Source organism: Ctenopharyngodon idella, chromosome 10, assembly GCF_019924925.1.
Source record: "Ctenopharyngodon idella isolate HZGC_01 chromosome 10, HZGC01, whole genome shotgun sequence".
NCBI classification, from domain to species: domain Eukaryota; kingdom Metazoa; phylum Chordata; class Actinopteri; order Cypriniformes; family Xenocyprididae; genus Ctenopharyngodon; species Ctenopharyngodon idella.
The window spans coordinates 32,679,225-32,706,927 of NC_067229.1; the positions used below are offsets into that span (position 1 = coordinate 32,679,225).

The 27,703-nt window shown below is 38.2% G+C and overlaps 1 protein-coding gene across 3 annotated transcripts; it reads right to left on the reverse strand.

Moving 5' to 3' along the window:
- Window positions 1-26,283, reverse strand: tacc1 (transforming, acidic coiled-coil containing protein 1). Of its 3 annotated transcripts, none has more exons than XM_051911221.1 (14): window positions 26,072-26,283; window positions 13,816-13,919; window positions 8,809-9,817; window positions 8,260-8,295; window positions 7,502-7,562; window positions 6,652-6,811; window positions 5,468-5,520; window positions 4,987-5,121; window positions 4,671-4,747; window positions 2,834-2,877; window positions 2,565-2,725; window positions 2,369-2,475; window positions 2,132-2,252; window positions 1-2,007 (listed from the first exon to the last, which is right to left on the reverse strand). In XM_051911221.1, exons 1-14 carry the CDS (start codon window positions 26,134-26,136, stop codon window positions 1,939-1,941), a joined length of 2,202 nt encoding a protein of 733 aa, XP_051767181.1. In that variant the 5' UTR covers window positions 26,137-26,283; the 3' UTR covers window positions 1-1,938. The 3 variants fall into 3 exon arrangements, with proteins under 3 accessions (XP_051767181.1, XP_051767179.1, XP_051767180.1); XM_051911219.1 differs by lacking the exon at window positions 26,072-26,283 and adding an exon at window positions 16,658-17,166; XM_051911220.1 differs by lacking the exons at window positions 8,260-8,295; window positions 26,072-26,283 and adding an exon at window positions 16,658-17,164.
- Between the last annotated feature and the right edge of the window lie 1,420 nt (window positions 26,284-27,703).

The following is a 27,703-nucleotide window of genomic DNA, read 5'->3' on the forward strand; positions in this document are numbered from 1 at the left end:
TCAAGCTAAGTATTTCTTTATTCAGGGAATGCATTTATGCACAAAATATATATTAGTCAATGGGATTTCTCTGCAACTCTCTCTCTCTTCCACTTTACAAAACATTAATAACACAATAAAAGAACTTCTCATAAAAATATACACAGGTCAGTGAGTAAAGAACACCAACACACTCTTGAAACAATGTCATGACAATTTACAGGCTCAATTTCTCCACACAACCCGTTAATGTTTGGCACATGGATAGCGGTTTGGCAGTTAGTTATTCTGAGCTGAAATATTGCATAAGAAAGCACAGAGGAATTGTGGGTTAAAAAAAAAAACAGCCAATAGAAAACATCACTTCAGCATTAGGCACACTTTAGCAAGTCGGGCAAAAGATTGTCAATTCTCATAATGACTTCAGTGAATGTTTCAAAAATGATTCTGTTCATAGGCATAACTTTTGACAGCTTCTCTGCAATTGACTCCGCACAATAAAACAGAGAATAAACTTATGATATTCTCTGTAATTCATGCAGACTTTGAAACCAAAGTATTTCATAAAAGAAGTTTAAGTGCTTTCAGTTAGGTTTGCTTTTGTGCCGTTACATTTTGCAAAGCAAGCATTTGATCGGATTATTATGACCTCAAGGCTAGAAAAAAGTAACCCATCAGAACATCTGGTAACACCAGAGCTTGCTTAATATAATAAATTATGATAATTTGGCAACTAAACACCCAGAGAGTAAGAAAAACAATGTATGGAACTACAACTGTCTACAAACTCTTACAACAGAAGTACTGAATATGCTAAAAACTACTCAGTAAAGAATATTCCGTGTTCAATACAAGTTAAACTCGACAGTACTGTGATGACTACCACAAAAAAAATTTCTTTCTGTAAAACAAACAAACAAGATTACAGTGGGGGACTTAAATGGAAGTGAATGGGGTCCATTTTTAGACCAGAAATATGCTTGTAATTTTATAAAAGTATTTACATTAACTCTTCCGTGAACATGTGCATATTATTTGAGCTCTAAAGCTGTTTAAATCATAATTTTAGGGTTTTAGGCTTTGTATATGGCAACAAAGTATAGCAAAATTGCATTTAACTGTTAAAGAAAAGGTTAGCAAGTGATTTTTAACACTAAAATCATATTAACACTCATATTGTTACGTCTTGTGGCTATACTGTTGAAATAATGAATACTGTAATGTTTAACATTCACTTTCACTGTAAGTGCCTCACTGTAAACCCAAATTTTTGCTTTTTTTTTTTTTTGAAAGACAAGAAGAGGAAATTAATTTTTGTGGTAATCAACATTGTCCAATCATTGATGTCAATTGATCTTAACTTGTACTGAACCCGTAAATTTGTATCATGATCTCTAATATATAACCAAAAAATTACACAGGTTACAGTATTATCCAATGCAAGAAATGTAACTAAAAAAGTTGTAAATAATATGATTTGCTCCCTCCGTTACAAATAGCAGCAGTGCAGTCATGTAAACTATGAACAAGGCCAATGACCCTCATCCAATGTCTGTTCCTTTACACGAACACCTGAACACACACCCAGAGTCTCTCCCAAATGCTCAAACACACAGCTGCCATAACAGTCAGCAGAAAGTCTCAAGCAGTCATCAGAATGAGATATGTGGGTGGTTTCCCCACTTTCTTCAAGAATCTCACACCAATGAAACATTTTATACCACCAAATATAGGTGTAAATCCAACATCAGCACTTTCTGAATCTGTAAAAAACATTTGGGACTGTTTTATTTGACTCTTCAACTAATATCTTGTTGTTTCTTCCAGTGCCTGAGCCAGACCCATGGAAAAGTGACTCCTTTCCAAAAAGGAAAAGAAAGAAAAAAAAGCAATAGGAGGTCAAGAGGCGTTCTTGGTCAGGGTGGGTTTGGGTCAGAAAGGGCAAGGTTCTCCTTCCTCTTAGTCCGTTGTGCCCAATTTTGCAATGAGCTCATCACAAATTTTAGTGAGCTCTTCAATCTCTTGATTCTGGAAATAATAACATGACTTTTAAATAAGGTTTTCTTGGAAAAAAATTTATAGTGACATCTTGATTTGATGTTACAGAATGTGTTAAATACATATGGGTGACGGTGAATGTGTGAGAGTTTACCTTCTGTTCGAGCGCCCGCTCCAGGGAGTCCACCTTCATCTGCTCTTTTCTCAGGCTGGCGTTCAGCGCCACGCTCTCTGCGTTGGCCTTAGCTCGCACCTGAGCTATTTCCTCATTCGCTCTGCAAAAACGAACGCAGGTCAGAGATCATTCAATTGTGCTAAATACAGTGAATAAAAGGTAAAATATGCACATGGGAAACTGATGTATCATTTTAATACTGAATATGGTTCTTACTTGTCAAGTTTCTCCTCTGCGTGGATTTTGAGGGTCTGATAACGTTGTTCCTCCTGCCTCACGCGCGTGAGGTAGTCCTGAGCGCACTTCTTTAGCACTTCCTCATTCTGACAAAGAGACCAGCAGAATCATCTGTATATATTCAGATGAATCATTTAAATATTCAGAATTTTGGACATTAAAGAAGATATCTTACCTTCTTAAAGCCCTCAAGCACGGTTTTCATGTTTTCGTAGCGTCTGAACAGGTCGGACAGCGAGCGCTCCACCGAGTTGAGGTCGGCGAGGGCCTGATCTCTCTCCATGGTTATCTGGTGGACACTTTTCTGAGATCCTATGTTCTTTCGCTGCTCGTCTTCTGTATTGCGAAAATTTCCAGACAAAAAAATAAATAAATATGCAAACATTTAAACTAAAATTTATATTCATAATGTTACTGAACAGTTCAGAGAGGTAGATCACTCACCTATCATTTGAGCTACTGTCTTCTCATACTCATCCACTATTTTCCTATGGTGAAATCGGTAAATAATGTTAGAATGTTTCATTGTCCGGACTGTACAGTGCTGGGCTGGGTTTCCCGATAACGTTGCCTCTTAGCACGATACGAAGACTCTAAAGGTATACCTAAACTAAAGGTATACCTTTTCTAGGTGTGTTCCTCCAACTATACCTTAGGAGGTTGCTTAAGGTATTCCTTCTTAAGTGCGACGTTACCAGGTGCTGTCCATGGCGAAGGTGATGAATCGGTTGATATTGATGGCTCGAGAATCAATTATTCGTTCAATGCAGACGCTGCTTCACTGTGTTATGTGAGAAAGCAGTGTTCTTTATAAAAGAAGCACTTCAGAAATAGTTGAAATTGCATGCATCAGAACTCATGGGATCTTATAAAAATAATTCAAATTGCTAAATAAATTCAACCCTGGATATTTTATATAATTTTGAAATGAGTGCGCGAACCCACAACCTCATGCCCAAACGTATCATGCCTTAACACGCTACACTAACTGGCACTAAGCCTTCACTGGCCTTTGAAAGGGTAATTTAAATATTATATTATATTATATTATATTATATTATATTATATTATATTATATTATATATTATTTATAAGCCATAGTGTCTTCATTTACTCCACAACCAGAACCTAATTTCTGTTATTGGATGACTTACTCAATAAAAGCGCAACACGCGAAACATATAATCAACAGCTACTACGGCGGAGAAAAAAGACAGAAAGAGGAGAGCCCCCAGCAGAAGAATTTCGAGGCTGAGGGGGTAGCTCTGTTGAGTTTGTCTCAACAAAGTCGTTTAGATCTCGTATCAACAAGATCTAAAAGCTGCTGAATTTGCTGCCGTGGCAGGCGATTTATTTGTTTATTTATTACTTAGAATTGCAGCTTCTGACATGTTAGCCAGGGGACTAAAGTTTTCACGAATGAAATAGTGCACATACACTAAATGGGACGGCGCCCTCTTTGATTTAGAGCAACTATTCGCTGTATCGCTGCCGTTTGACCACAATCATTCCCTTTAAATAGACTCCTAAGCCTTTACTGCCTAATGGTTTGCCAGCTGATGTTCTTTTGGATAATATAAAAAGCTAACAACCATTAGTGTAATGACAATTAGCCTAATTGAACACTAAGTGCACAACTTCAGAATTATATTCGTATAGACTGAGATGTAAAGAAGCTTTTTGCACAGTGGTGGCTACTAGCGAAGTGAACTGTCAACAGTGATCAGGAAGCTTCGGAGAATAATGAATAAGCGTATCGAATCATGATTCGGATCGCGTGTCAAACCGCCAAACTGCTGAAATCACTTTGGCGCTCTGAACCGCTGATTCGACGCGCTGATTCATTATGCTCCGAAGCTTCCTGAAGCAGTGTTTTGAAATTGGCCATCACTATATAAGTCGTTATTTTGGTTTTTTTTGGGGCACCAAAAATATTCTCGTCACTTTATAATATTAATATTGAACCACTGTACTCACATGAACTGATTTAAATATGTTTTTAGTACCTTTATGGATCTTGAGAGAGGAAATGTCATTGCTCTCTATGTAGGCCTCACGGAACCATCGGATTTCAACAAAAAATATCTCAATTTGCGTTTCGAAGATTAACGAAGGTCTTAAGGGTGTGGAACGGGATGAGGGTGAGTAATAAATGACAGAATTTTCATTTTTGGGTGAACTAACCCTTTAAGAATGACATAGCGTTAAGAAGGTTTCGGGAAACCCAGCCCAGGGGATTAAACTTGGTGTATTCTGGGAAGGGTTCTAGATAAGGATGTACCTCATTTCAATGACCTCCAGTTTACCCTCCTCATATTTCCTCTTCCACTCATTGGCTTCGATCTCTTTGGCAATTATCTACCAGTACAAAAATGCAACTTTATCCACAGACAACAGACTTTTAAACACAATTTAAAACTACAATCCAATTTTATATAAAACCTTTACAACAAATTTAATAGCAAACAATCTTTTAAAAAATACAATTAAAAACAAAATAAATATATCAATTTTTATTTTGTTTATTTGTCATTTAATGTGTTTGCATGTACTGCATAATGTGACAGACTGATCTCAGGACAGTGTTTGAGTGTTACCTCTTCTCTGATGAGTGTGAGCACTGCTGCTTTATCTATCTCACTGAGAGGGATTGAATCCAGCCCTGGACTCGTCTTTGCTATGGTCTCACTGTCGGAAGAGCTCAGAGAATGACTCTTACTCAGACTCTCACTCTGCAGAACAAACACAATCAGAGAAAAGATTGAGGAACTATTTCATTTTGAAATTGATTTATTATACCTTATGTTCTTTCTTATAAATAATAATAGCACTATTTCGTAACATACATAATACCACATTTTTCAATGAGATGAAACAATGACTACAGTCTTTCCTCTGACCTAGTTATTAGCTTGCCCTTGAACAGATTAAGTCATGTGGACATCACTAATCCCCTTAATGGGTTTATAATTATGAATCTCTCTCAAACAGATATATAGCACCTCTGCTAGGAGTTTGTTTAAGGTAGTCACACAGAATTCAAAGGAATGCAATAGATACTAATCAATCAGAACTTACCGGAGAGGAAAGGTCGTTCTCTTCAAACTGGTCTGTTATGCCTACCGGCAGATCTGATTAAAAAGAAAGGCAGATTATTACTGACTTGATTATATTCTAACCATTTCCCAGGATTTTATAATTGATCTTTTTTTTGTTTTTGTTTTTTGTTACTTGCCAGTGAACAAATACGAATTTAAAAAAATATTGAACAGTAAAAGGTATTTAAACAGTTTAAAACTGTCTTTCTAGGCTTAAATATTACGATTTTAAATCATTCATAAAGTGGCCATTAGAGGGCAGCACATGCTACTAGCAAAATGGTGTCACTTGCATTCAGATCAAAAGATCTGTGCGGAGTTCAACTCTTTCTTCTAAAATAATGTATCTATCTACTCATAAATACCAATTTTAATGAATGTGAAAGAAGAAAAAGAAATAAAGCTGTTTCTTTATGCAGGTACTATCTATAGAGACAACACGAAACGGCATTCGCAACGTTTGTAACAAAAGTAAAACAATATTCAGCGGGATCTATTATAGGGCGGGTCTTAACTGTATCCTTTGCGATTTGATTGGGTCGTGCGAAGTTCAACCGCGAAGGCCATGCTATGGTCGTATTGGTTAATATTATTTAATTTCCCGCCCGCACGGTCCTATACACGACGTCAGCAGCGAAATAAAAAGTACGGTAGTTTCTGAGACAAATACAGTTACATTTTTATAAAAAAAAATTTCCTTTCAAATAATCTGTCTTGTTTAAACTAGATAACCAGGGATTTATTTTTCAACATCTATGAAAGGACCACTGCTTCATCAACTTAATGAACTTCATCAACTACAAATGACAAAACATAATCTTGCCAAACTGCTGCACTCTGGTGGCTCAAAGGATCCTATTTAAAATGTAATGGGAATAATAGGATTGTCTGCAACTGTTTTTGTTTACTGGGCAAATTAATATGCCAACAGAACAGAGGACTGTTTTTTTTTTTCCTGGGAGAGAGAAAAGCAAGCTGAACAAGTAAGTCTGTTTCCCATACAATGCCCCCAAACTGTCCAACCTAACAGAGCAGTGCTTGTTAAACCTCATTAGTGACAGATTGGCCCAGTCTCTAATGATTATTTATTAATTATCTGAGAATAAACATTGCAGTACTACAAGAACCAAATCAGTACTAACAAGCCTACGACTGTTCCCTCACCATCTGCAGTCTTGGTACAGGTGGTTGTTTTGGTGCAGTCTGAAAACTCCTCTGGACCATCCTTCTGGCCCATGACAGTGGAGGCTAACTTCTCCTCATCTGTGGCATGATGGACGCGGTGAGGCAGTTTAGACGCAGGATTTTCCTGCACGTCTTTCTCCTATGAATGAGAAAGCGGATAATAATGATTATACATATAGACTTTACAGATTTTGCACTGATGGTAAACAGTGATTTTCCCTGGCTGCATACAAAATAGCACTGTAATTCAGCTTGAAACAGGCAAAATATTTGAACAGTCTAAAAAATTAGTTACAGCCCCTCAGACTCTGTTCTCCACATGGAGCCTTAAACTCTCTGGGACAAAAGCATAGATGGACACGGTGACCTGTTTTGGGAACTGCATCGTTTCAGTCTGCGTGGTGTGCACACACACACACACACACACACACACACACAATGATGCACACTAGTGTCCTGCACACACACACACACACACACAATGATGCACACTAGTGTCCTGGTTTAGAGAGAGCAACAATATATAGAGATACTGTATTTCAAGAGGAGGGTTTGTTCAGAGTGGATTAATGGGAGAAAGAGAGAGACTGAGGGAACATGAAGGATGTTTGCTGAGTCACTGCAGTAACCACAAAGACCAAGACAATACAGCACACCTAGACGCTTTGTATACACTATATAGTTGTTATGTTTATGCTTTCACAGTCATATACATACTCAAAAAAGCACACACATATATAATACACAGATATACAAAATACATAGATGCACGCATGCCCACAACAAACAAGATACTCATACTCCTATTTGGGCAGTACTGAAATCCTACCTGATTGCAGACATCCAGAACTAGGGACTGATTCTCATACTTCTTTACTTTACATGAGTTCCTGCAGAAAGGAATATTGACAGCATCAGTATTTGCCACCAAGAAACATTGGAATACATTTATCAAAAACTTCCCTCTTCAAAGTATACTGATAGTTGCAGTAATGCAGATGGTATTAGACAGACCAATATACAGGTTTTTTTTTTTTTTTTCATTTCCAGCAAAAGTTTTAGATTAACATGTTTAAAATGATGCACACTAACATCAGATTTAAAACTCCAGTAATATTAGTGCATTATATCCAATATAGCCTATACACATGAACATTACGTTGACCATCCAGCCTGTTTTCTTGGTATTGGCATCTATTGAACAGCTTATTGGATAACCACTCAGAAATAGGGATAGTCATTGTATCCTACAAAAAACAGTTTAGATCATTAAAAAAACAGAGCCTGCATATCTACAGTGCCGATATGTGCTTGATATTACAGCTGTTTAGCATATTGACCACCATGAGAGGGTCAAATCTGAAAATCATTTCAAAATGCCCATGGACTAAATCAATACTGTCTGCCTGGACAGTCAGAATACAATAAAATAAATATTGCTTCTGCCCTAGTTTGCTCGGAGGACTGACACTGCACATGATTTGGAGCCAGAGGGCAGTTCAGCCTTCAACAGCGCTCATGACATGCAATGGGACAGAAGAGATAACATTGAAAGTACAGGAAAGGAGGGCACGAGAGGATACTTACAATAGAAAACAGAGAAACTGCACTTGCTCAGTGGTCCTGAGGACGGTATGACAGAGGAAGGAATTGGGGAGGGAGGAGTCAGACACAGGGAGGAGGGGATGTTGAGAGGGGATGTGCCATAAGACATTAGAGGGTGAGATAGAAGCATGAAGAAAACAAGTAGGAGTGAGTTTAAGCTTCCTGACTTTCACAAACAAATAGGAGTTAGTTTGTCGAGGGGATGCCATAGTTTAGTGGAAAGTGGGAATCGTATACACTGGAACAGTGTAAACAAGACTACAATAAATTTTACGACTGTAAACTATCAAATACGAACATGAAAGAAGCATGATTAGACAACAACTGAGATGTTGAAAATGCAGGGTAGCGTACCAAGAATTAACACAAAAGTGAAAAGTAGTGTGACTGATGTGATTATAATGCGTAGTGGGTGAAAAACACTCCTGTTTGCTAATAGATGCAAGCTAGCTATAGACGCAACTTTAAGCCACAGACCCAACACACAACATGCTACTATTTGCCTATCTGTCTAGCATAACTGCCACTCACGTGATGATCTTGTCTTTGTTTTTCTTCTGAGACTGCCCTGCTTGCTTCTGCTGCTCCAGAGTTTTGTCTGGTTTGTGTTTGTCCATTAGCTTCTCAGTCGTTGGTTTAATTGTGTCACTTCCACCTAAGGTCTTTGATGGCTTAAAAGGATCAATAGAGTCATCCAAATGATCAGGGTCAAAACTATATGATCCTTTAGGCAGTGTTGGCGAGTTGCCAAGTTTACTGTTCCCACCAAAAGGATCAAAATTGGGATCATCCCACTGACTTGGGTCAAAGTTGTAGGATTTCTTAGGAATAGGAATATCATCAACGTTCATTGGAGTCACATTCTCAGATAGTGGTTGGTCTTGTTCTGATGGAGGCTCTGGTGGTAGAGCTGTGGTTTCTGCAGCTTTTGGTCGCTGTTTTTTTGGAGTAGTCAGCTTGCTGCTTGTCTTCTTTCCAAACTTCTTGGGTGGAGGTCTCTTGGCTTCAGCATCATCAAGTCCAAACTCTAACATTACTGGCTGTGCAGGCATTTCCTCCATCAGCTCTGATTTAGTAGTGGCATTGGCAGGTGGAGGGTTCTGCAACTTGGTCCCTCCAGTTGTGAATGGACTCGAAGTGTTGTCAAACTGATCAGGGTCAAAGTTGTAGCTCCCCTTCGGAAGTATCGGAGGATTGTCGTCCACTTCATTGGGGTCTACGCTATTCAGTGGGGCCTTCACCTTGAGGGAAGGAGGTCTAGGCTTGAGGGACTTAGTCTGTGGTTTGGAGGATGGTTCTTCAATGTGACCATTGCAGATGTTGGTGTCATCTGTTGTAACTGCTTCAGCAGGATCAGGCTGGTCCACATCCATGTCAGCAAAGGAAAGCTGGTTCCTGGATTTCAGGATTGGGCTGGGGTCCACACTGCTCTGCCGCACGACCGGGACAGGTGCATCCTCAGGAAAGCACTCATCCAGGGTCAGGTTCTGGACTTCGGTTGTGATGGAGGTCAACTGATTCACACAATCTTCTGGGAAACCTGTTGAGAGTAGAAGAGAGATTTTTTTTTATAATGGTCTATATAATTTATAGAATATCCCGTTGAAATATGCAATAATATGTTACAGTATAATGCAATATGTTCCCCTAATATCGTTTTTCTTGTATTTTCAGTGTTTGCACTTTTCCTTTCATATGTTCTTAGAGCGCATACAGTATGTCTATTGTTCAACCTATGGAGGATATTTGAAGAACAGACTTCCTTACGACAGAAAAGACAGGAAATGCTTCATTCAGGATGCAAAGAGTTGAACAATAGTCCTCTCTTCCCTGTCTCCAGCAGGCACAAATAATCAACCTCAAGCAACAATCAGCCATATGGGCTTGATGTTTAGCACACCCATTTCGGATGTACTGAAAAGAAGACTTGGCCTTTCTGGCACGTCCTGATTTTGCTGAGTTAAACGCGTTCCTGGGTCAACATATTTTGTTGATCCTTGAACAACATTCCTGCCTGAAAATGTAATGCTAACTAAAACCTAAAACCTAACCCGACCCTTAAGTTATCCCTAAAATCAGAGGGAACTGATGTAGAAGGTTCAACAAAGATGTTGATCCAGGAACATGTTGCACTTGGTAAAATCAGGCTCTGCGCCTTTCTGTGCCATAATATGGAAAAAAAAAAAAACTGCCTCAAAAACTATATTTCATGCTACTGTAACTAGAAGATAACTGAACAAATCACACTTCAAACATCTACATGTGAAACTATGTCAATATTATTAAAGTAGTCCTTTTTTGCTGGCAGTCATCACTGAGTTTTGATGCAACAGCCTGTTGCTAAGAGACAGGAGGAGACAGTCTATTTATAAATAAGATGTATGACTTTGCGCTGACCTCCAATTGAGACAGCTTTGAGAAGTACTAGCTGTTATCTGTTTAAAATATTTACATGCAAGAACATGTACAACAGGAAACTGTTTCTGAGTTGAATTTGTGAATTCTGTTAGTACTCTAACATTCTGACATTGGTGCTCATGTAGGCGACATACATTTGAGTCTGTTTGAGTGATATTCTGTAGTGGTTGAGGCTCATGGGTGGTATCTGAAAGGTTTAAAGTTTGATCCCCAGAATGACCGAGCCATAAGCCTTAGGCTAACTATCATACTCTTAAGTAAGGAGTAAAATTCCTTATCCACAGACTGCTCCTGACTTAATAAGTTCTTAGCAGCGTTCTAGGGTAACTTTGCATGAAAATCACATAAACAAACACAACTTTTAGGCTAGTAATGTCTTAACTGTAACACAATGGTTTCTACGTGGACGTCCAAAAAGAAGAACTTGAGCTTTACCAACTAGCATTTTAGGGAACTAGCCTTACATGAATGAAATAAACACAACTGCCGCTGTCAGCATTGAAATTACAATATTCCACCCACAGACCTTCCATGAGTCCTTTCCAATGTCTACGCCCAATCTTCCTCCTGCTTTCGCCAAGTTCTAGCTATCTCTTACAATTTGTGTTTTCCACACTTCTGGTACTACGCTGTCCTTCACTGTTAAAAGCGATGGCAGACAGCCCTTCCCATTGTGGACACAAAAACTCTCTGATCAGCACTTTTAAAGTTTCTGCAGCTGCTCTTGTCATCATTTTCAGAGGTCAAGGTTCCTCCTCGACATCCATCTACAGGGCAAGCTAACTTCTGCAATAGATAAACCTTTTGGCAGATATGAGGTACACATGTCACTATACGTTCTATGAAGAACAGGAAGCTCTGAATGTTTTATTTTCTAACTGCCAATTCATTTATATTGGGTAGGTGGTATCTGAAATGTAGGTTTGTACATCAGATAAAGGTGTCTGCTAAATGGAAGATTTCTAAAATGATTGTTCAAACTGTTTCTATGGCATAAATGTTATTTTAAATGTTATGATGAATGTTATACAGAACCAGAAGCTTTCAGGCTCTGAAAGCAACCGTTGCCGTTTGAACATGCAACACCAGTGAAGGAGAATCATCAGACACATTGCGATTGGTTATGCAGTCAGTGCTAGTGGCCGTGACTTGAGCTTCCTCTTTGTGGTGGGAGTGTGATGCATCGACAGTGTTTCGGACATCATGAGCTAATAAATTAGAAGCACAAATGCTTCATCTCGACCCTGCTGAGAAACATTTCAGAGCAGTTTTGATTATATAACTATGGCAATAATAATAATAAGAAGCACTCTCATACCAGGCAAATGCATAATGCTGTCACAACACATTAGTCAATACGCTCCTGAAAGATAACTGCACAAAAGAGCCATAAAAATTACATTGTACATGACTGAGGTTGTTTTAGAGTAGAAAAGGCAATTAAACAGTAAATAATGCTTGTTTTTCAGTTCTATTCTCTGACGTCAACAAACAACTGATGTCAGCAGGAATTTATGTATGACTTTATATTGAAGGTGCAGCAGGATTTAGTACCTGGGGTGGAGAGGACACAAGAAGGCTTCTGTTTACATAACCACAAATTCTGGCTAATGCACTGCTAGCCATGAAAATGTGTTCCTAGCAATTGCATGTGTCTGTACAGCTGTGAGGATGAGGACTGTAGTGCTGGACTGTGCTCTGCTGGAGCCAGACTTTTACTGTCTGTCTGCTCAAGCAATCCAAACCATGACACGTAGGCTTGGAAAGGCTTCCTCTATTAGCCTAAAGCATTCTGCATTTCTCAGGACAACTTTCTCACAAAACACACCAAAAAATGTGTTTATTAAAAGATTTATTCCTGTGAAGTAACAGTCATGTTTCCAGAGATACACTAAGAGAAAGAGATAATAAACTAGAAAAATGGTGAAAGTGAGCTAGCAAGCCTAGCACAATTTCAGTGAGTGCAAATGTGTGTTTTAGTGTCTGTGTGTGGCATTTAGAGAAAATAACTAAATCACATGATGTTCTTCGCTTCAAGCCTTTGACCTTGCCCATTGATAAACGTGCTCTGAGAGGAGCGGATGCTTTTGTTCAATTTCAAACTTCTGAATTCCAAGCTGTGCGCTTTTCCCACACTAGGTCAGGGGCCTCTCTTTGCTCAAACCTCTATTTTCCAACCTCAAAACCTCCTCCACTGCAATACATTTAAGTAACTAATACTGTCTGCACAGTTTTGTTTCAAGCTGAGGTCAAAATGCATCCCTGTAGTTAAATCTTTGAAACACAAAACTCATCCTCACTGAAGAAAACATTGGAAAACTTTATCAGAGCCACACCTAGAGACTAAAATAAGATTTTAAGTGCAAAACAATAGCAACATACACGTTTTCGCATATACGCCTAACGAGAGTGACAAGTCAAATTTTAGAGCGTTTATGAGATTTTAATGGGCAGATAAATTCCTCAAAAAGAGTCTGGGGAAGTGCAGCTGTTTTCAGTTAGTGATATGGTACACTCCCCTGAATTTGGACACGTGTCTTTAAGAGGAAAATTTAAAGAAAACAAAGCATGCTTTTAAGTAAAAGAAACTCTTCTAGATAAAGAACTGTAATTGGATTCTCTGTGTATGTCAAAATCTAGCTTTTATTTTACTAGCTAGTCAGGCCTTATAAATAGTGGTGCCCAATTCGCAAATAAATCATTCTTTTAAAACAGTCATTTTTCCAAATATTTGTAAATTACTCGATCATAAGCGGAGAACTTTGTTGCTTTAATAAAATAAATCTTTGCCCATTTGCTTGCCTTCCAGCAAATAAGATGAAGTAACATAGCTATCAGTTGATTTATAAGGTAAAGTATTATAGTACAAATATACTGACCCATTATCCCAGTTGCAAACACTACAAGAAATGCTACCAGCAATATATTACATACAAAAGTTATACTAAAAGATCACCAAAACCACTTAGAGACATACATTCTTCCTGTTGCCATGGCAACATCACATTGCATGAGAGGAATAGAGGCACATGTAGCGACAGGTGCTCTGTGGCATCTCTGAATCTACCGTCTGCATATACGGCTCTCAGTTATTATGAGGTATTGGAGGTCTTCTTTTACCTGTGCTCTCTGTTATTGGTTGATCCAGCACTGATGGTTCTTTATATGGCTGATGGACAGGCGTCTCAGCTTCAGGTGTGTCAAATTGGCCCTCTGAGTCCGAACTGATGGAAAATGAAGAAAAACTCTGTGGTTAGCCACAGCATCTGTACTATGGTGACAAAAGGACATTGCCATGGTTGTTTGGTTCAGCTTGATTTAAATCAGGTGGATAATGTTGATCTCAGATGAGGGGTGATCAGTATAAAACATACAAACTCATCAGATCATCAAATGACATCAATATTTAATAAAACATTTTGCACATGTGGCTTAAAGCTTTAGCCTTGGGTGAAACAAAACTGAACAGAGCACATCCTCATTAAATAATAACAATGTATCCTAGCTGTGACACCAGTACTTTCTGCAAATTGTTGTTTATCATATGTGCCTGTTTTGGTGGTTTATGTGTTTGTGTGAGGTAACACTGAAGAGCTTTCTAGGTAGAAGGAATAGTCCCAAAAATGGAAATTTGCTTAGCCTCATGTTGTTCCAAACCCATATGACTTTAATTCTTCCATGGAAAACAAAAGAAGCATTATTCTATTAGGCATTCAAGTCTCAGAAAAGACACATGTAACATAAAAGTGTCACAAAAGCAGACCAGATGACCCATGTGCTATTTTCTAAGTCTTCTGGAGTTATGTGATAGCTTTGTGTGAGGGTTTGAAAGATTTAAGGGAATAATGAAGTAAATTTCAACATATATGACTTCTTTAAAAAAACAAACAAACAAACAAACAAAAAAACAGGACCAGTAAAGTTCACTAAAACGTCTTCTTTTGTATTCTCTTAAGGTTTAGAACAACATTTTAATTTTTGGGTGTACTATCCTTTTTACACTCACAACAGAGCATAATGGTCATGGGCCTGAGCCTGAACTAAAATGGAAGAATTGTTAATCGTGTGTGTGTGTGTGTGTGTGTGTGTGTGTGTGTGTGAAATCGGTCCCCAATCTGGGAGTACTGCCCAGTCTTGTTGCACTAGGCCACCTGCAGTCCCGTTAGGGAAGTAATCATCACTAGTCCAGCAAACAAACACAACAGACAAGAGAATAGATGAACTTGCAAAAAACCCACAAATGAAATCTTAATAAGTAGTGCTATGAAAAGGTTTTGCATAAATATCAATTTCATTCTGTTATTCCCTTCCAACAATCACCTATTTCTAACTGGGCGAGCCCAAACCCAACACAAACCACTCCACTAAATCACTGTATTTTTCATAAAAACCCTGCCTGCACAACTCATGCTGCTTGTGTTGACTCATACTGAGCTCCATAGAAATGAGTAGCTCTCTACAGAATGTGTGGGTGGCTTACTGTGTGCTTTTCTAAGTATATTTACAACTTTCATGATCCTGACACTCTTTTGGGTCATTGTTAAGGTCTGAGTAGAGATTCATTTGCGGCAGTCTTTCAGGCTGTGAGGCGTTAGGAAAGAAAGGATTCTTCCTGGAAAGGAATGTTAGCAGACAGCTTAACGGCACATAGACAGGATGTCAACAACACAGCTTAGGGGAACCAAACCAAAACATTCTTTTTTCCCAGATGATACACATTAATTGAACATTATATAAACAAAAATAAACTACACTTTTGCATATATTGAAGAATATATGAGTGGTGCTTGCCTGTAAAAGAAAGTGTCACGCCTCTCGCAGTTTAAAACGCTTATGCTACGTCCTACGCCTTTTGTATTCAACTTACGAAAAAAGCGCAACTGACATCGCGTAAGCTAGATATTTTACTTTATAACTTGCTAAATATGGATATTTTTCTTACATAAATGCATCGCTTCACTTTTGAAGGCCTTTATTAACCCCCCGGAGCCATATGGAGTATGTTTATGATGGATGGAAGCACTTTCTTAAACTTCAAACTCGTTAGCCCCATTCACTGCCTTTATAAAGCTTGAATGCATCAGGATATTTATTAATATAACTCCAATTGTGTTCATCAGAAAGATGAAAGTCAAATACACCTAGGATGGCTTGAGTGTGAGTAAATCTTGGGGTAATGTTCATTTTAAAGTGAACTAATCCTTTAAAAATCATGTCTGTCACACAAAGGTTTGGGAAAAATTATGCAAACGTTAATAGTGAGGAGGGGTTCCTTCAAATCCTCAATCCTAAATATGAGCAATAGTGATGCTTGTCTTAGCATGTGCTACTAATGAATTAGAGCAACAGACAAATAAGTTTCCTCTTTTTAACAAAAGATAGTGCCAAGAAAGACAGTGTTATCTACTAGCAAGGAAATTAGCCATGGCACAGTTGGGGGGTTGGGAGAGGAGAACGGTTAAATTCTGATCTTTATCTGTGCGTAGGGACACATTAGCAACAGCTAGACCCTGAGCCATGCACACTTCCTAAGGAAATCCCCAAATGATGCTGAAAACACCCACAAAGTACACACATACAGATGAACAAACGTGTACACGCCACTTTCCCCAACCATGACAAGAGCACAAACAGACATGGACATTCAGAGCCTCTGATCTCTGACTGCTTTGATCCATGTGGCTGACTGCTAAGCCATGGCTGTCTGCACAGCATTCAGAACAGTTAACACCATCATCTGACTCAAACAGGTGGCTCTAGAGGCGTTTTTCTATGGTTGGCCTCTACTGCTGATCTTGGTAAGAACTTGGTTTAAAAAAAAGAACTAAAGGGCATTACAATAAACAGATATCTCACACTTCCTCTCTCAAAAGCAACCTTACACCCCTACTTTATATCCTTTCATATATCACATCCTCATTTCCTTAGTCACACTGGGAAGTTTACAAGGTTCTAGACTTGCCTGCAGCCATGAGACCTTTCGTCGTCCTCTTGATCTCCGGACATAGCCTCTCGCATCTCTTCCGTGAGGGGTTCGTCGTCCATCCCCGAATCAGTCTCACCGTCTTCCTCCCCTCCTCCTCTAACGGCTGACCAGGTCCATTTGGCCCACTGCACTGGTGACAGCCAAGACATCTTCAACCTCTTACTGGTGATACGCCAAGAGTCTACTGGAACACCTTGTGGGTGAATCCAAACAAATGAGTCAGTCTCTCCTTGCTTCCTTTTCTCTCTTACAGATGTTTTTTTCTGAGTGGAGGGCAACGCTTCACGTGGTCTTGAAGCCGTGCTTCATGTTTACGTCGCAAAAGCCTCTCTGCTTCCTTCCTCTCGCACGACTGTTGATGTTGAGTTCTCTCGTGGCTTCCTCTATCTCAGTGCAGCTGAGTAACGAAGAGTTTGCAGTCTCCTTTCCCTCGCAGAATACCACAGCAAAGATCAGCTGGCTGCCTGATAACTCCCCCGTCCACCCCTCCTGTTCAGGATCAGACTATTGAGAAGAAATGAATGGGGGGAAGAGAATAGAGAGTGCCTGTATCTCTGGTCCAGCTGATCCGGCAGCCCCCGTGGTATAAGAATGGTAGCTTCCCAAGCAGAACTGCCTCTCTCTCATGAAAAGCAGAAGAAGGGAACACAACCGAGGCTGAAGGGAAGGGAGAGGGGGGCTCCGTGGTTTCGGTAGGGAGACTGTGGAATGCAGGGCTGAGCTCCTCCTCAGTCTTTTTTCCATTAACCATCTCTAGCCTTGAGCTCCGGCTCACAACCAGGAAAACCTGTTCTCTCACTTGTACTTTCACACACACACATTGCTACCTGTTTGGAATGCCTCAGCAGATCGCCCAGGGAAGTCAGCGTTCCCATGACTAATCTGTACTCAAACCAAATCCTTTTCCAAAAGGGAAAAATGACCACAAGACTTCCACAGTTTCTATACAAAACTAAGTCAGGAGCTTGTCTTTAAAAACACCTAAAACACACTTCTAACACTAAGTACTCTCGGTGTGCACATTACATAATCTTAATCAGGATAATAATACTGTGCTCAAGGAATTAGTTGATGGATACCGCACCAAGCATCTCCATTTTACACCACAACCACATCCTTTGATCAATGTCAACAGTCTAAAAATATAACCCCAGTGATGCTGTGTTGCTGGTCGTTGCCATCACAAAGTCTACCCACACAACTAGAGCAACAGTTCTGGAGGTCATAACTTGACTTAGCTTCTGGACAAAATGTCCTGAGCAATGATAATGTGAGTGCAAAGACGCTGAATTCAAATCTTAATGAAACCATGAAAGCAGATGTTACTTCCTCCAGGGCTCGGGGTAACTTATATAACTGATGCCCACTGAGAAGATGGGTCATTTCACATCAGAGGTCTGCAGATATTTCAGGCAGAATTCATTCTGAGACACAGTTAAAGCTGCAGTCCGTAATTTTGCCTCTTTGTCACCATCTCTGTTTGAAACCTGCAATTGCAGTTATATGCGGAATTATTATCTTTACGTGGGTTGCGGATGAATCTAATGTTTGCTGTCAATCACCACATCGGTGTGGATACTGTACTTCGGAATCACAGATTGTAATCTTTGAAGTATGACCAAAGTAAGAATTGTCTCACCGGAAAATGTAATCTATACAAGTAAGTAACATGTCTGCCACTTTTTTCTGACTGAGGAAAAAAAAGCATTACAATAAATCGCACTGCCAAAGGTGATTAAATCTAACAATCGCTTAGCTCATATCACGTCAAACTGTGCAAATTATTATTATTATACTTTGTTCTCAAATCGTTATTGTTAACAACATACACATTGCGTGACTGTGTATTTAGTGTTTTAGCATTACCTGTAGATTTCAATTTCTGTACAGTCTAATCACTAACGTTAATTTGTCATACCATACAATCCGCCATCAAAATGACAAGTTTAATTATTGCAGCTGCTGTGAGAAAAGGCTATAAATGATCCGCCTCACATGCGATATAGCCTACTAGCTGGGACTCATTCTTTATTTATACAGACGTGATGTAATGACGCAAAGACAAACGGCAACATGCTCGAATTTCCCTCGAAGAGGAGATAGTTTTGAACACTGGCTGGTTATATGTACAGTACATGCTCAAAAATTGATTTTGGATGATTTTTAACCAAAAAAAGTTACGGACAGCAGCTTTAACTGAGGAAACAGAAACCGTTTTGGAAGCCTGTATGATGTTAGCAGAACTGCTAATGCTAATTAGGAGATGAAAGCACCTTGTATAAAGGTTTAGGGTGTTCTTAGAAGCCTGGGAGATAATTTTAACATAAATTGCGAGCCATGTTAATAACATTCGCTTGTAATTGAGTGTATGATGTTTTGGTGAAGAGACTGAATAATCACAGAAAAAGAAGAGTTGGTTTTCATTGACTTTTCCTTATAGAAGACCACCCATATACGCGTTTGTGAGGTTTTAATACCACATGCTCAGGATATGAGGCTAAGATTCCATTATGCAAGTTGAGGAGGACTGTATAAGGAGGTCTCACATTTCAAACACACAACGAAAACTTGGCAAGAGATGCCACAGAAGCTGGAATAAAAGAAAAACACAACATAAAAGAAAAACAGGCCACTGAAGAAAGTGCTTCTTAAAAAGTACAAGAAACGTTGCTCTCTTTCCCCAAAACAATGACTGGGCACACATCTCAGAACATTTTCCGGTGCCCAAACAGACCAAAATATGATGGTTTCTCAGACAGTTTTGGTTCAAGAGAAAAGTCCTAAGGGAGTGTGCATTTGTGCTTCTAATTACAGATTCCACATTTGCAGAGTCGAACAGACTGAAGTCATTGAAGGTCTGTGTTTGGATCCACCCAACAGCCTGTGACTGAACCGCCACGATTGGGACTCAAAGAAAGACAAAATTCCCTTATATGTCACAAAGGAGACTCTAAAAGAGATGAAAAATGTGAAGAATTTCAATCAGTTTGTTCTGGTTTCAGGGCGCACCCGGGGTGGCACTTGACAGTGATTTACAGAATGAAGCTTACATGTGTTTATCCAGTGAAACTCTGATTTTTACAAGCCACTTCCACCAAACACAAAAGTACCGTTTTAAAATCTTGATAACTTAAAAGGAACCGAGCTGAGATTCCAACATATGGGGTTTTCATAATCCTTTATACTAGGGGGCTGTTGAATGCTCGAATCTGATTGGTTGACCAACGTTCTAAGGTGAGCAATTATTTTCAGGGAAACGCACGGCTAAAGTAGTTCCAGGCAGGTCTTGACCGCATTGCAGTTCCGTATCACTTCGCCAAATGATTTCAGTTATTTCAATAGGTCTTTACAGCCTACATCCGCAAAAAAAAAACAAAAAAAACATAACCCACAACGACACCAACCAAGCAAATAAATATAGTAAACAATAGGATGAAAACGACACATTTTTGTCATGGTTTTTGCCACAAAATACGTTTTATTGTGTCCTGATACTCTCTCGCGCTCTCTCTCTCTTTCAAACGTACACACGTACTGTATAGTACGGAAACACACTCGCACAGAAACGATTTGTCAGCACTGCTCGAATTAATCAGTAAAATAGTTTAGCAACTTAAGATACATTACTAACCAGCGAGGTAACAACTGTGCGGCTCTTGAGATAAACTTATAGTTTCGCTATTAGTAGAGACACTGCTGCCATGAGAGACGCAGACTCAGGTAGGCTAATTCACATATGCTGCTTATTCTCTCTCTCTCTCTCTCTCTATAACTGTGTTAATAACTGTATCAACGGTATTATTCTGCTATCAAAGCTCAAGCCTTCGTTACTAGTTCTGACGTTTTGGAATTAGCAACAGAGGCTTGGGATGAGATGCGTAAGAAATTAGTCCCACACACAAGAGTGTTTTAAGGACAAAAACCTGACAAATGTCTTGAAATACAACATTGGAACAGTGTCTAGAGGTGTGGAAACCATAGTATAAGTGGAATAATTGACTCCGGGCCGTTGAATTCTTAGAAAATAATGCACACCCGAGGTGTAACTCTGCTTTGCGTCATGGCCAGATTACCACTAGGGGTGTGCATTATTTTCTAAGAATTCAACGGCCCGGAGTCAATTATTCCTTACTTAAAGTTTTGCTTTGTTGAAATACCTCTGTTGCACATGATTCCATCAGAGAAGCGACCCAAAAAGGTTTTCTTCTAAACTATGTAATATGATATGTGTTTAGTTAAAAAATGTAAGGAGAACTTGACTAATCAACACTTGCTATTTTTTGTTCAGGCTACTTTTATTTCTTGAACACAGCTGCTATGGCCTATGAACTTGTGATGTCAGGCCGCCTTAACACATCATAACAATGACACTCTCAGACAACCTTCAGAGCATTATATTCTTGTGTTCATTGCCAGACTCAGCACGAGATCTCCTAAGCTCACAGCATCCAATCTTGGTTGAGTGTGAATGATGACATCTGCTACTAGGGAGATTACACTGTGTTAGATAAGACTATATACTCTTAGTTTTTTTTTTTTTTTTTTTTCAATCGTCACAAAATATATTTCACTGCAGGGTTTGAAATATTTTTCAAGAACATTTGAAACAAGCATCATTTATGGGAGAATGCCTTCACAAAGCAATGCTTGCCGAGTTACTCAGCCTTGAAGGAAATATTAGATCTATATACAGTAAGAGAATATAAGATGTAATAATAACAGGCAGGCAGAACTAAACTGAGGTAAAAGAACATGAATGAGGGGGCAGAGCCATATTACATAACAATCTTCACTGATGTGAGAAATATCAGAACTGAGCTCATGCCAGCTTCACACGGCTGCACTCCAATGTGTTCTGACGGGAGCCAAAAATAGGTCAATCAGCAAACACTTCACATTTCCAGAAAAGACTGGAACATGACGGACAATAAATAGTCACCTATTGATAGGCTTTATGTGTTACTTAATCTAAATAAAGCCATATTGTCTATTTGCAGCTGAGCGATAATCATTGTTATTTTTACTGGAGTCACAAGGCAGGGAGAACAGCTGTCCAAAAACAATTCACATGAGAAAAACCACTCCCTTCAAAGTAGGGTGTATCTCAACTTGAGTCCAGAAACACAGTTCAATGTTTAATCTCAGTATAATACAAGAGATTAAGTGGAGGTTTTGGTTAGATTACAATCAAACATTATCCGTTTGCTATGATATAAGTGAGCAGAACAGGAACATTAGCAATAATATATTTTTTAACAATTTGAGTTTTTTTTAAACACAGTTATGCAAACTGTAGGGTGATATACTAATGTTGAAAAAGACAACAAAGTTCCAAAATTATTATATAGACTTAAAAAAACCTCAATTATTCTATATACTTCGGACACTATAGTGTTTTTGTAGATGTAGATGAAAGAAATATAATCCAGTCAAAGGCCTCGCACACTTCTTCCCTCATGAAGTGTTTGTGTTAAAAAAAAAAAGTCCCAGAGCCACCTTGTGGTGAAAAACTGAACTACTATTAAAACTACAACGAGTGTATTCAGAAAAGGGAACTCTATCAGCTTCATCACTGTATGTATTCTTAAAGGGTTAGTTCACCCAAAAATGAAAATAATGTAATTTATTACTCACCATCATGTCGTTCTACACCCGTAAGACCTTCGTTCATCTTCGGAACACAAATTAAGATATTGTTGATGAAATCCGATGGCTCAGTGAGGCCTCGAGCAAAGCCATTGAAACCCTCAAGGTCCATAAAGGTACTAAAAACATATTTGAAACAGTTCATGTGAGTTCAGTGGTTCTATCTTAATATTATAAGGCGAAAAGAATACTTTTTGTGCGCCAAAAAAACAAAATAACGACTTTTCAACAATATATAGTGATGGGCCGATTTCAAAACACTGCTTCAGAGCTTTACGAATCGAATCAGTGAATCGGAGTGCCAAATTCAAGTGATTTCAGCAGTTTAGCCATTTGATAGGAGATCCGAATCACTAATTCGAAACAAAAGATTTATAAAGCTCAGAAGCTTCATGAAGCAGTGTTTTGAAATCGGCCCATCACTAGATATTGTTGAAAAGTCGTTATTTTGTTTTTTTTGGCGCACAAAAAGTATTCTTGTCGCTTTATAATATTAAGATAGAACCACTGAACTCATTCAAGTATGTTTTTAGTACCTTTATGGATCTTGAGAGTTTCAACGGCTTTGCTCTCAATAGAGGCCTCACTGAGCCATCGGATTTCATCAACAATAACTTAATTTGTGTTCCGAAGATGACGGGGTCTTACGGGTGTAGAACGCATGAGGGTGAGTAATAAATTACATTATTTTCATTTTTGGGTGAACTAACCCTTTAATGAGTTAAATTATTCTTAAGAAATGGGACATGTTTCACAACTCTACCAGACATTAGTATTTAAAATTCCATCACTTCCATCATTTTGAAAGTAATTAGAAAATATATATTTTTAATGGTTATATATTTAAATAATATTTATGAATAATGATTAATCAACATGTCAAACAAAGTGTAAAGAAATTATTTTGGATTTTTAGATAATTTGCTTCATTTCATGTAGGTCCATAGTATTAACTGTTTTAACTAGCCAGGGGTGTAAAAATACAAATAAATTAGTTAAAGTATTGGTATTTTTAACTTGTCTTACATTAAAAATGTTCTTGCCTGAATGTAAAAATGTTTTCTTATTTAATTTTAATTTTAAACCTAACACAAAATATTGTAAAAAGCTGAAACATCTGTTACCTGTAACTTCTAGGTGCTAAAATAATGTACTTTGCATATAGTGGAAAAGAGCATACTATACCTCACATTAAAATCATTTGAAGTTTTGAACCAATCATTTCTGAAAATATTTTGAGCAGCTGGAAATAAAGCACATTGGCTACATCTGCTGGTCAAATGCAGGTATATACAAGCAGATGAACACATTGACACAATAAAATATTACTAAAATATTTTCATTTATGGGTCATTTAAAATATCACAACAGACCTAAAATAACTTCTGCTTTTATATTGTTATGTTTTCAATATTCAATATATATATATATTATAGTTTTGTGTTGAAATAAATTAATACTTTTATACAGTAATGATGCATTAAACTGATCAAAAGTGACAGTTAAGACATTTATAATGATACAAAAGATTTCTATTTCAAATTAATGTTCTTTTGAAATTTATTATTCATCAAAGAATCTTGAGAAAAGAAAACGGTATCACGATTTTCGCAGCACAACTGTTTTCAATATTGATAATAATAAGAAATGTTTCTTGAGCAGCAAATCAGCATATTAGAATGATTTCTGAAGTATCATGTGACACTGAAGACTGGAGTAATGATGCTGAAAATTCAGCTTTACCATCACAGGAATAAATTACATTTTAAAATATACGAAAAAGCTATTTTAAATTCTAATAATATTTTTAAAAAATTATTTTGTATATTTTAATTCAATAAAAGTCTTTTTGAGGCATGTCAGTACTACTCCCACGTATGTATCATAACGCTCCAGCACACTTGACATAATACATCACATTACAAAAACTCAACACAAGTGCCATTGTCCATAGATGTGCAGCCTTAATCACATGCATGAATGCAGAATATCATTTCAGCGCTGCATGACCCTCTGACCTAAAACCAGCAACTTGTCCACCCCCAGAACCCCTCGAAACAGAATCAAACATTCATCAGAGGACCTCCTTATTAGCAGTCCATATAAAAAAGACAGAAATGTTTCTCTGAACAGACAGTCTCTCTTTATCTAATAAAAGCTCAAACAGTAATATTACTAACTTTAAAATGACTTACTTATAAACAATAACTATGGCATTTTTGACTTGCAGTCTGGGAAAATGGTAACATTGATTCAAGTGTCCCTTCTAAGAAGCGCTACCAGCATGGAAAAGCTATTTTTAGGGTGTGTGTTTGTACAACAAGCACTGCACAGCATGACAACCTGACAAGAAAACTTGGTAATGCTTCACAATAAAGTCTAATTTCTAAACATTAGTTAATGCATTAGCTAATATAAACTAAAAATGAATCTATTTTTAAAGCATTTATCATGTTTGTTAATGTTAGTTAGTAAAAACTATTTTTCACTGTTAGTTTACAGAGCATTAACTAATATTATTTAAAAATGTATTAGTAAATGTTGAAATTAACACAGATTAATAAATGCTGTGTGGAAAAAAAATTCTATGGAAGTCAATGGGGCCCATCAACTGTCCGGTTACAGACATTCTTCAAAATATCTTCTTTTGTGTTCAGCAGAAGAAAGAAATTCATACAGGTTTGGAACAACTTGAGGGTGAGTAAATGATGACAGAATTTTCATTTTTGGGTGAACTATCCCTTTAATGTTAACAAATGAAACCTTATTGTAAAGTGTTAATGAAAACTTTCAGTCATCCAGACCTTCCCGATATGATCTGCCATAGTTCCTGTAAGTTGAACCTAATCAGATGCGTCATGTGTCAGATTTTCTAATCCAAATGTAACTTATTAAACACAAACTCAATGAACTAGGGGTCACATATAAGGAGAATTTTTCACAAAACACTACACATATCATGCTGTACGTTTAGTGCACTACATTACATTACGACCTGAACCTGAAGAGGCTATGAATCATCCATACATTTGAATATTCAAATATACTGACCAAAGGGAGGAAATTGGCATTCAAAATGAGTTTAATACCTAATCTAACCCTCAAGATGAACAGATGACAAGCTGACGTGTCATTTGTACACCTTTACAACCCACTACAGATGGTGATGCAATCTGTCATAAGTTTTATGGATGGTCTTTAGGATATAAACAAATGCTATGAGCATGATACCACTTCAGATAGTTTGCAAAAACACTCCAGTACAGCTGACATGCCATATAATTGCACTCAAAGTAGCGCCTTGCTAAACAAAAGACGTTAAAATAGGCTAGACTGTAAAAAGGCCTGAAACTTGTCAGTGTACCTAAAAGGTGTGGAGATATTTGCACAAGAGCTGGGGTTTGCATTAAACAAAGCACTGCATTACATAAAGACAATTAATTTAAACATTTCTAAAAAATCTGTGACTGAAGCCTGGAACTCTGTTTTATGCAAACCTTTCATATAAAAAGACACATTTTAACCCTTTCAGTTCCCAGAATTGATTTTACTCCATGAGAAACTTCACCAGCATGATAGCCACACCTTTGCTGTCACACCGGGAAGGGCATATGACACTGTAACACTGACATAATGCATAAACAGGTTCAATATTAACAGGATTTTAAGGCACATTTACATGATTATGCATTCTTAAAGTACATACTATGTATCAAAATTGCATGTATGAAATGTCAAACTTACGTGCTAATGCTCTTCTGCTTTAGGGAGTTTGTCCCATATCCCTTTTTGCTTTGAGATCCCCCCATGATGTTGGTTTGTTTAGAGTGTGTAAGATTAAGTTATATATACAAATATATATTTTAAGGTGGTCCTAGCAGGTGGAGTTGGCTCATCTTGGCTCCTGTCCGACAGTTAGAGTCATACAGCCCAGTGCTACAGCAGTGACGATGCAAAGTGTGTCAGAAATGCTGAAACACTGCTTGTTTCTACGCTGCACGCCCCTCCTACCTCAGCACACACACACACTCCTACAGTAACTACAGTAGCACATGACCTCTAAACACACACACACACACACAAACAAGCTGTCAGTCAGACATGGGAGATTCCACAGAACGCTGGTAGGGAGGGAAACGCATCAGGCATCCATCCCGACAGGTTTATCTCATTGTGTTCTGAATGGACCTGCACTGATGATCTAAAGTGATCATGTTTTTCTGAACAAGCAACAACATGTGGACTTGGACAAAGTTCAGTTAACAACTCTTTCTTATAGACAACTAAAAATGTTGCTGTGATCTCCTGAGAGATTCCAATTAAGGTTCATATGTGGGTCAAAACTGATTAGCTGTTCTTTTTTTAGACCATATGAAAATGATGTGATATGATGTTCTAAAAGGCTTGAAGAAAGACTGAGTAAGAACAGCAGTACTTGTGGTGGTAGGGTTGCTATTTAAGGGAATACTTTTTCAGAAATTAAACTGTTAGCATTTACTCACCCTAATGTCATTCAAGACTTGTATGACTTTCTTTCTTCTGTAGAACATAAAAGAAGATATTTTGAAGAATGTTCACGCTGCTCTTTTCCACACAATGGAAGTAGATGGTGACTGGGGTTGTCAAGCTTAAAAAAGCACAATAAGGGGTCGTTCACAAAGAACGTGTTTTTCCATTCCAATGCGCTACTTTTCCATTGTTTTTCTATGTAAACTCATGCTAGACGGATGACCGTTGTGCTCACGTCTTGCGTCTTTTGCAGCATCTCGCACATGACACGCCGTTCTAAAAACGTGGCACTCAAGTTAAAATCAGTTCAACATTTAAAAAAGTGCATCTTGAGACCTTGCGTTTTTTCCCCATTCCACCGCCACGTCTCGCGTTTTTTTCCAGTAAACGCCAGTACGCCAGTAAACATATTACCTTTAATGTCTGTGGGTCACTATTCAGATTCATTGTATGGAAAACAGCTGCTTGGACATTCTGTCTAACATGTGTTTGTATTCCACTGAAAAGGTATGTTTCACTATACATGTGGGTGACTAAGCGATGACTGATTTTGATTTACAGTTGAACTGTTCCTTTAAGATCTGGACTGATTGCGGAGCAGATAGCCTCGTGGGCAGCGCTCCGACATTTAGCGCAACTGCGCCTTCGGTAACCCGAGTTTGAACCCGAGTTGAGTTTGTAACCCGGCTCGAGGTCCTTTACTGATCCTCTCTCCCACCCTGTGTTTTCTTGTTTGATCTATACACTAAAAAGGCCAAAAAAGTATAAATAAAAAAAGACCTGGACAGATAATCATGCAAAAGCATTTAATTAAAAAATAGCTGTCAATTTTCTTCATGCAAAGTCTATGATCCTCACATAAAAATG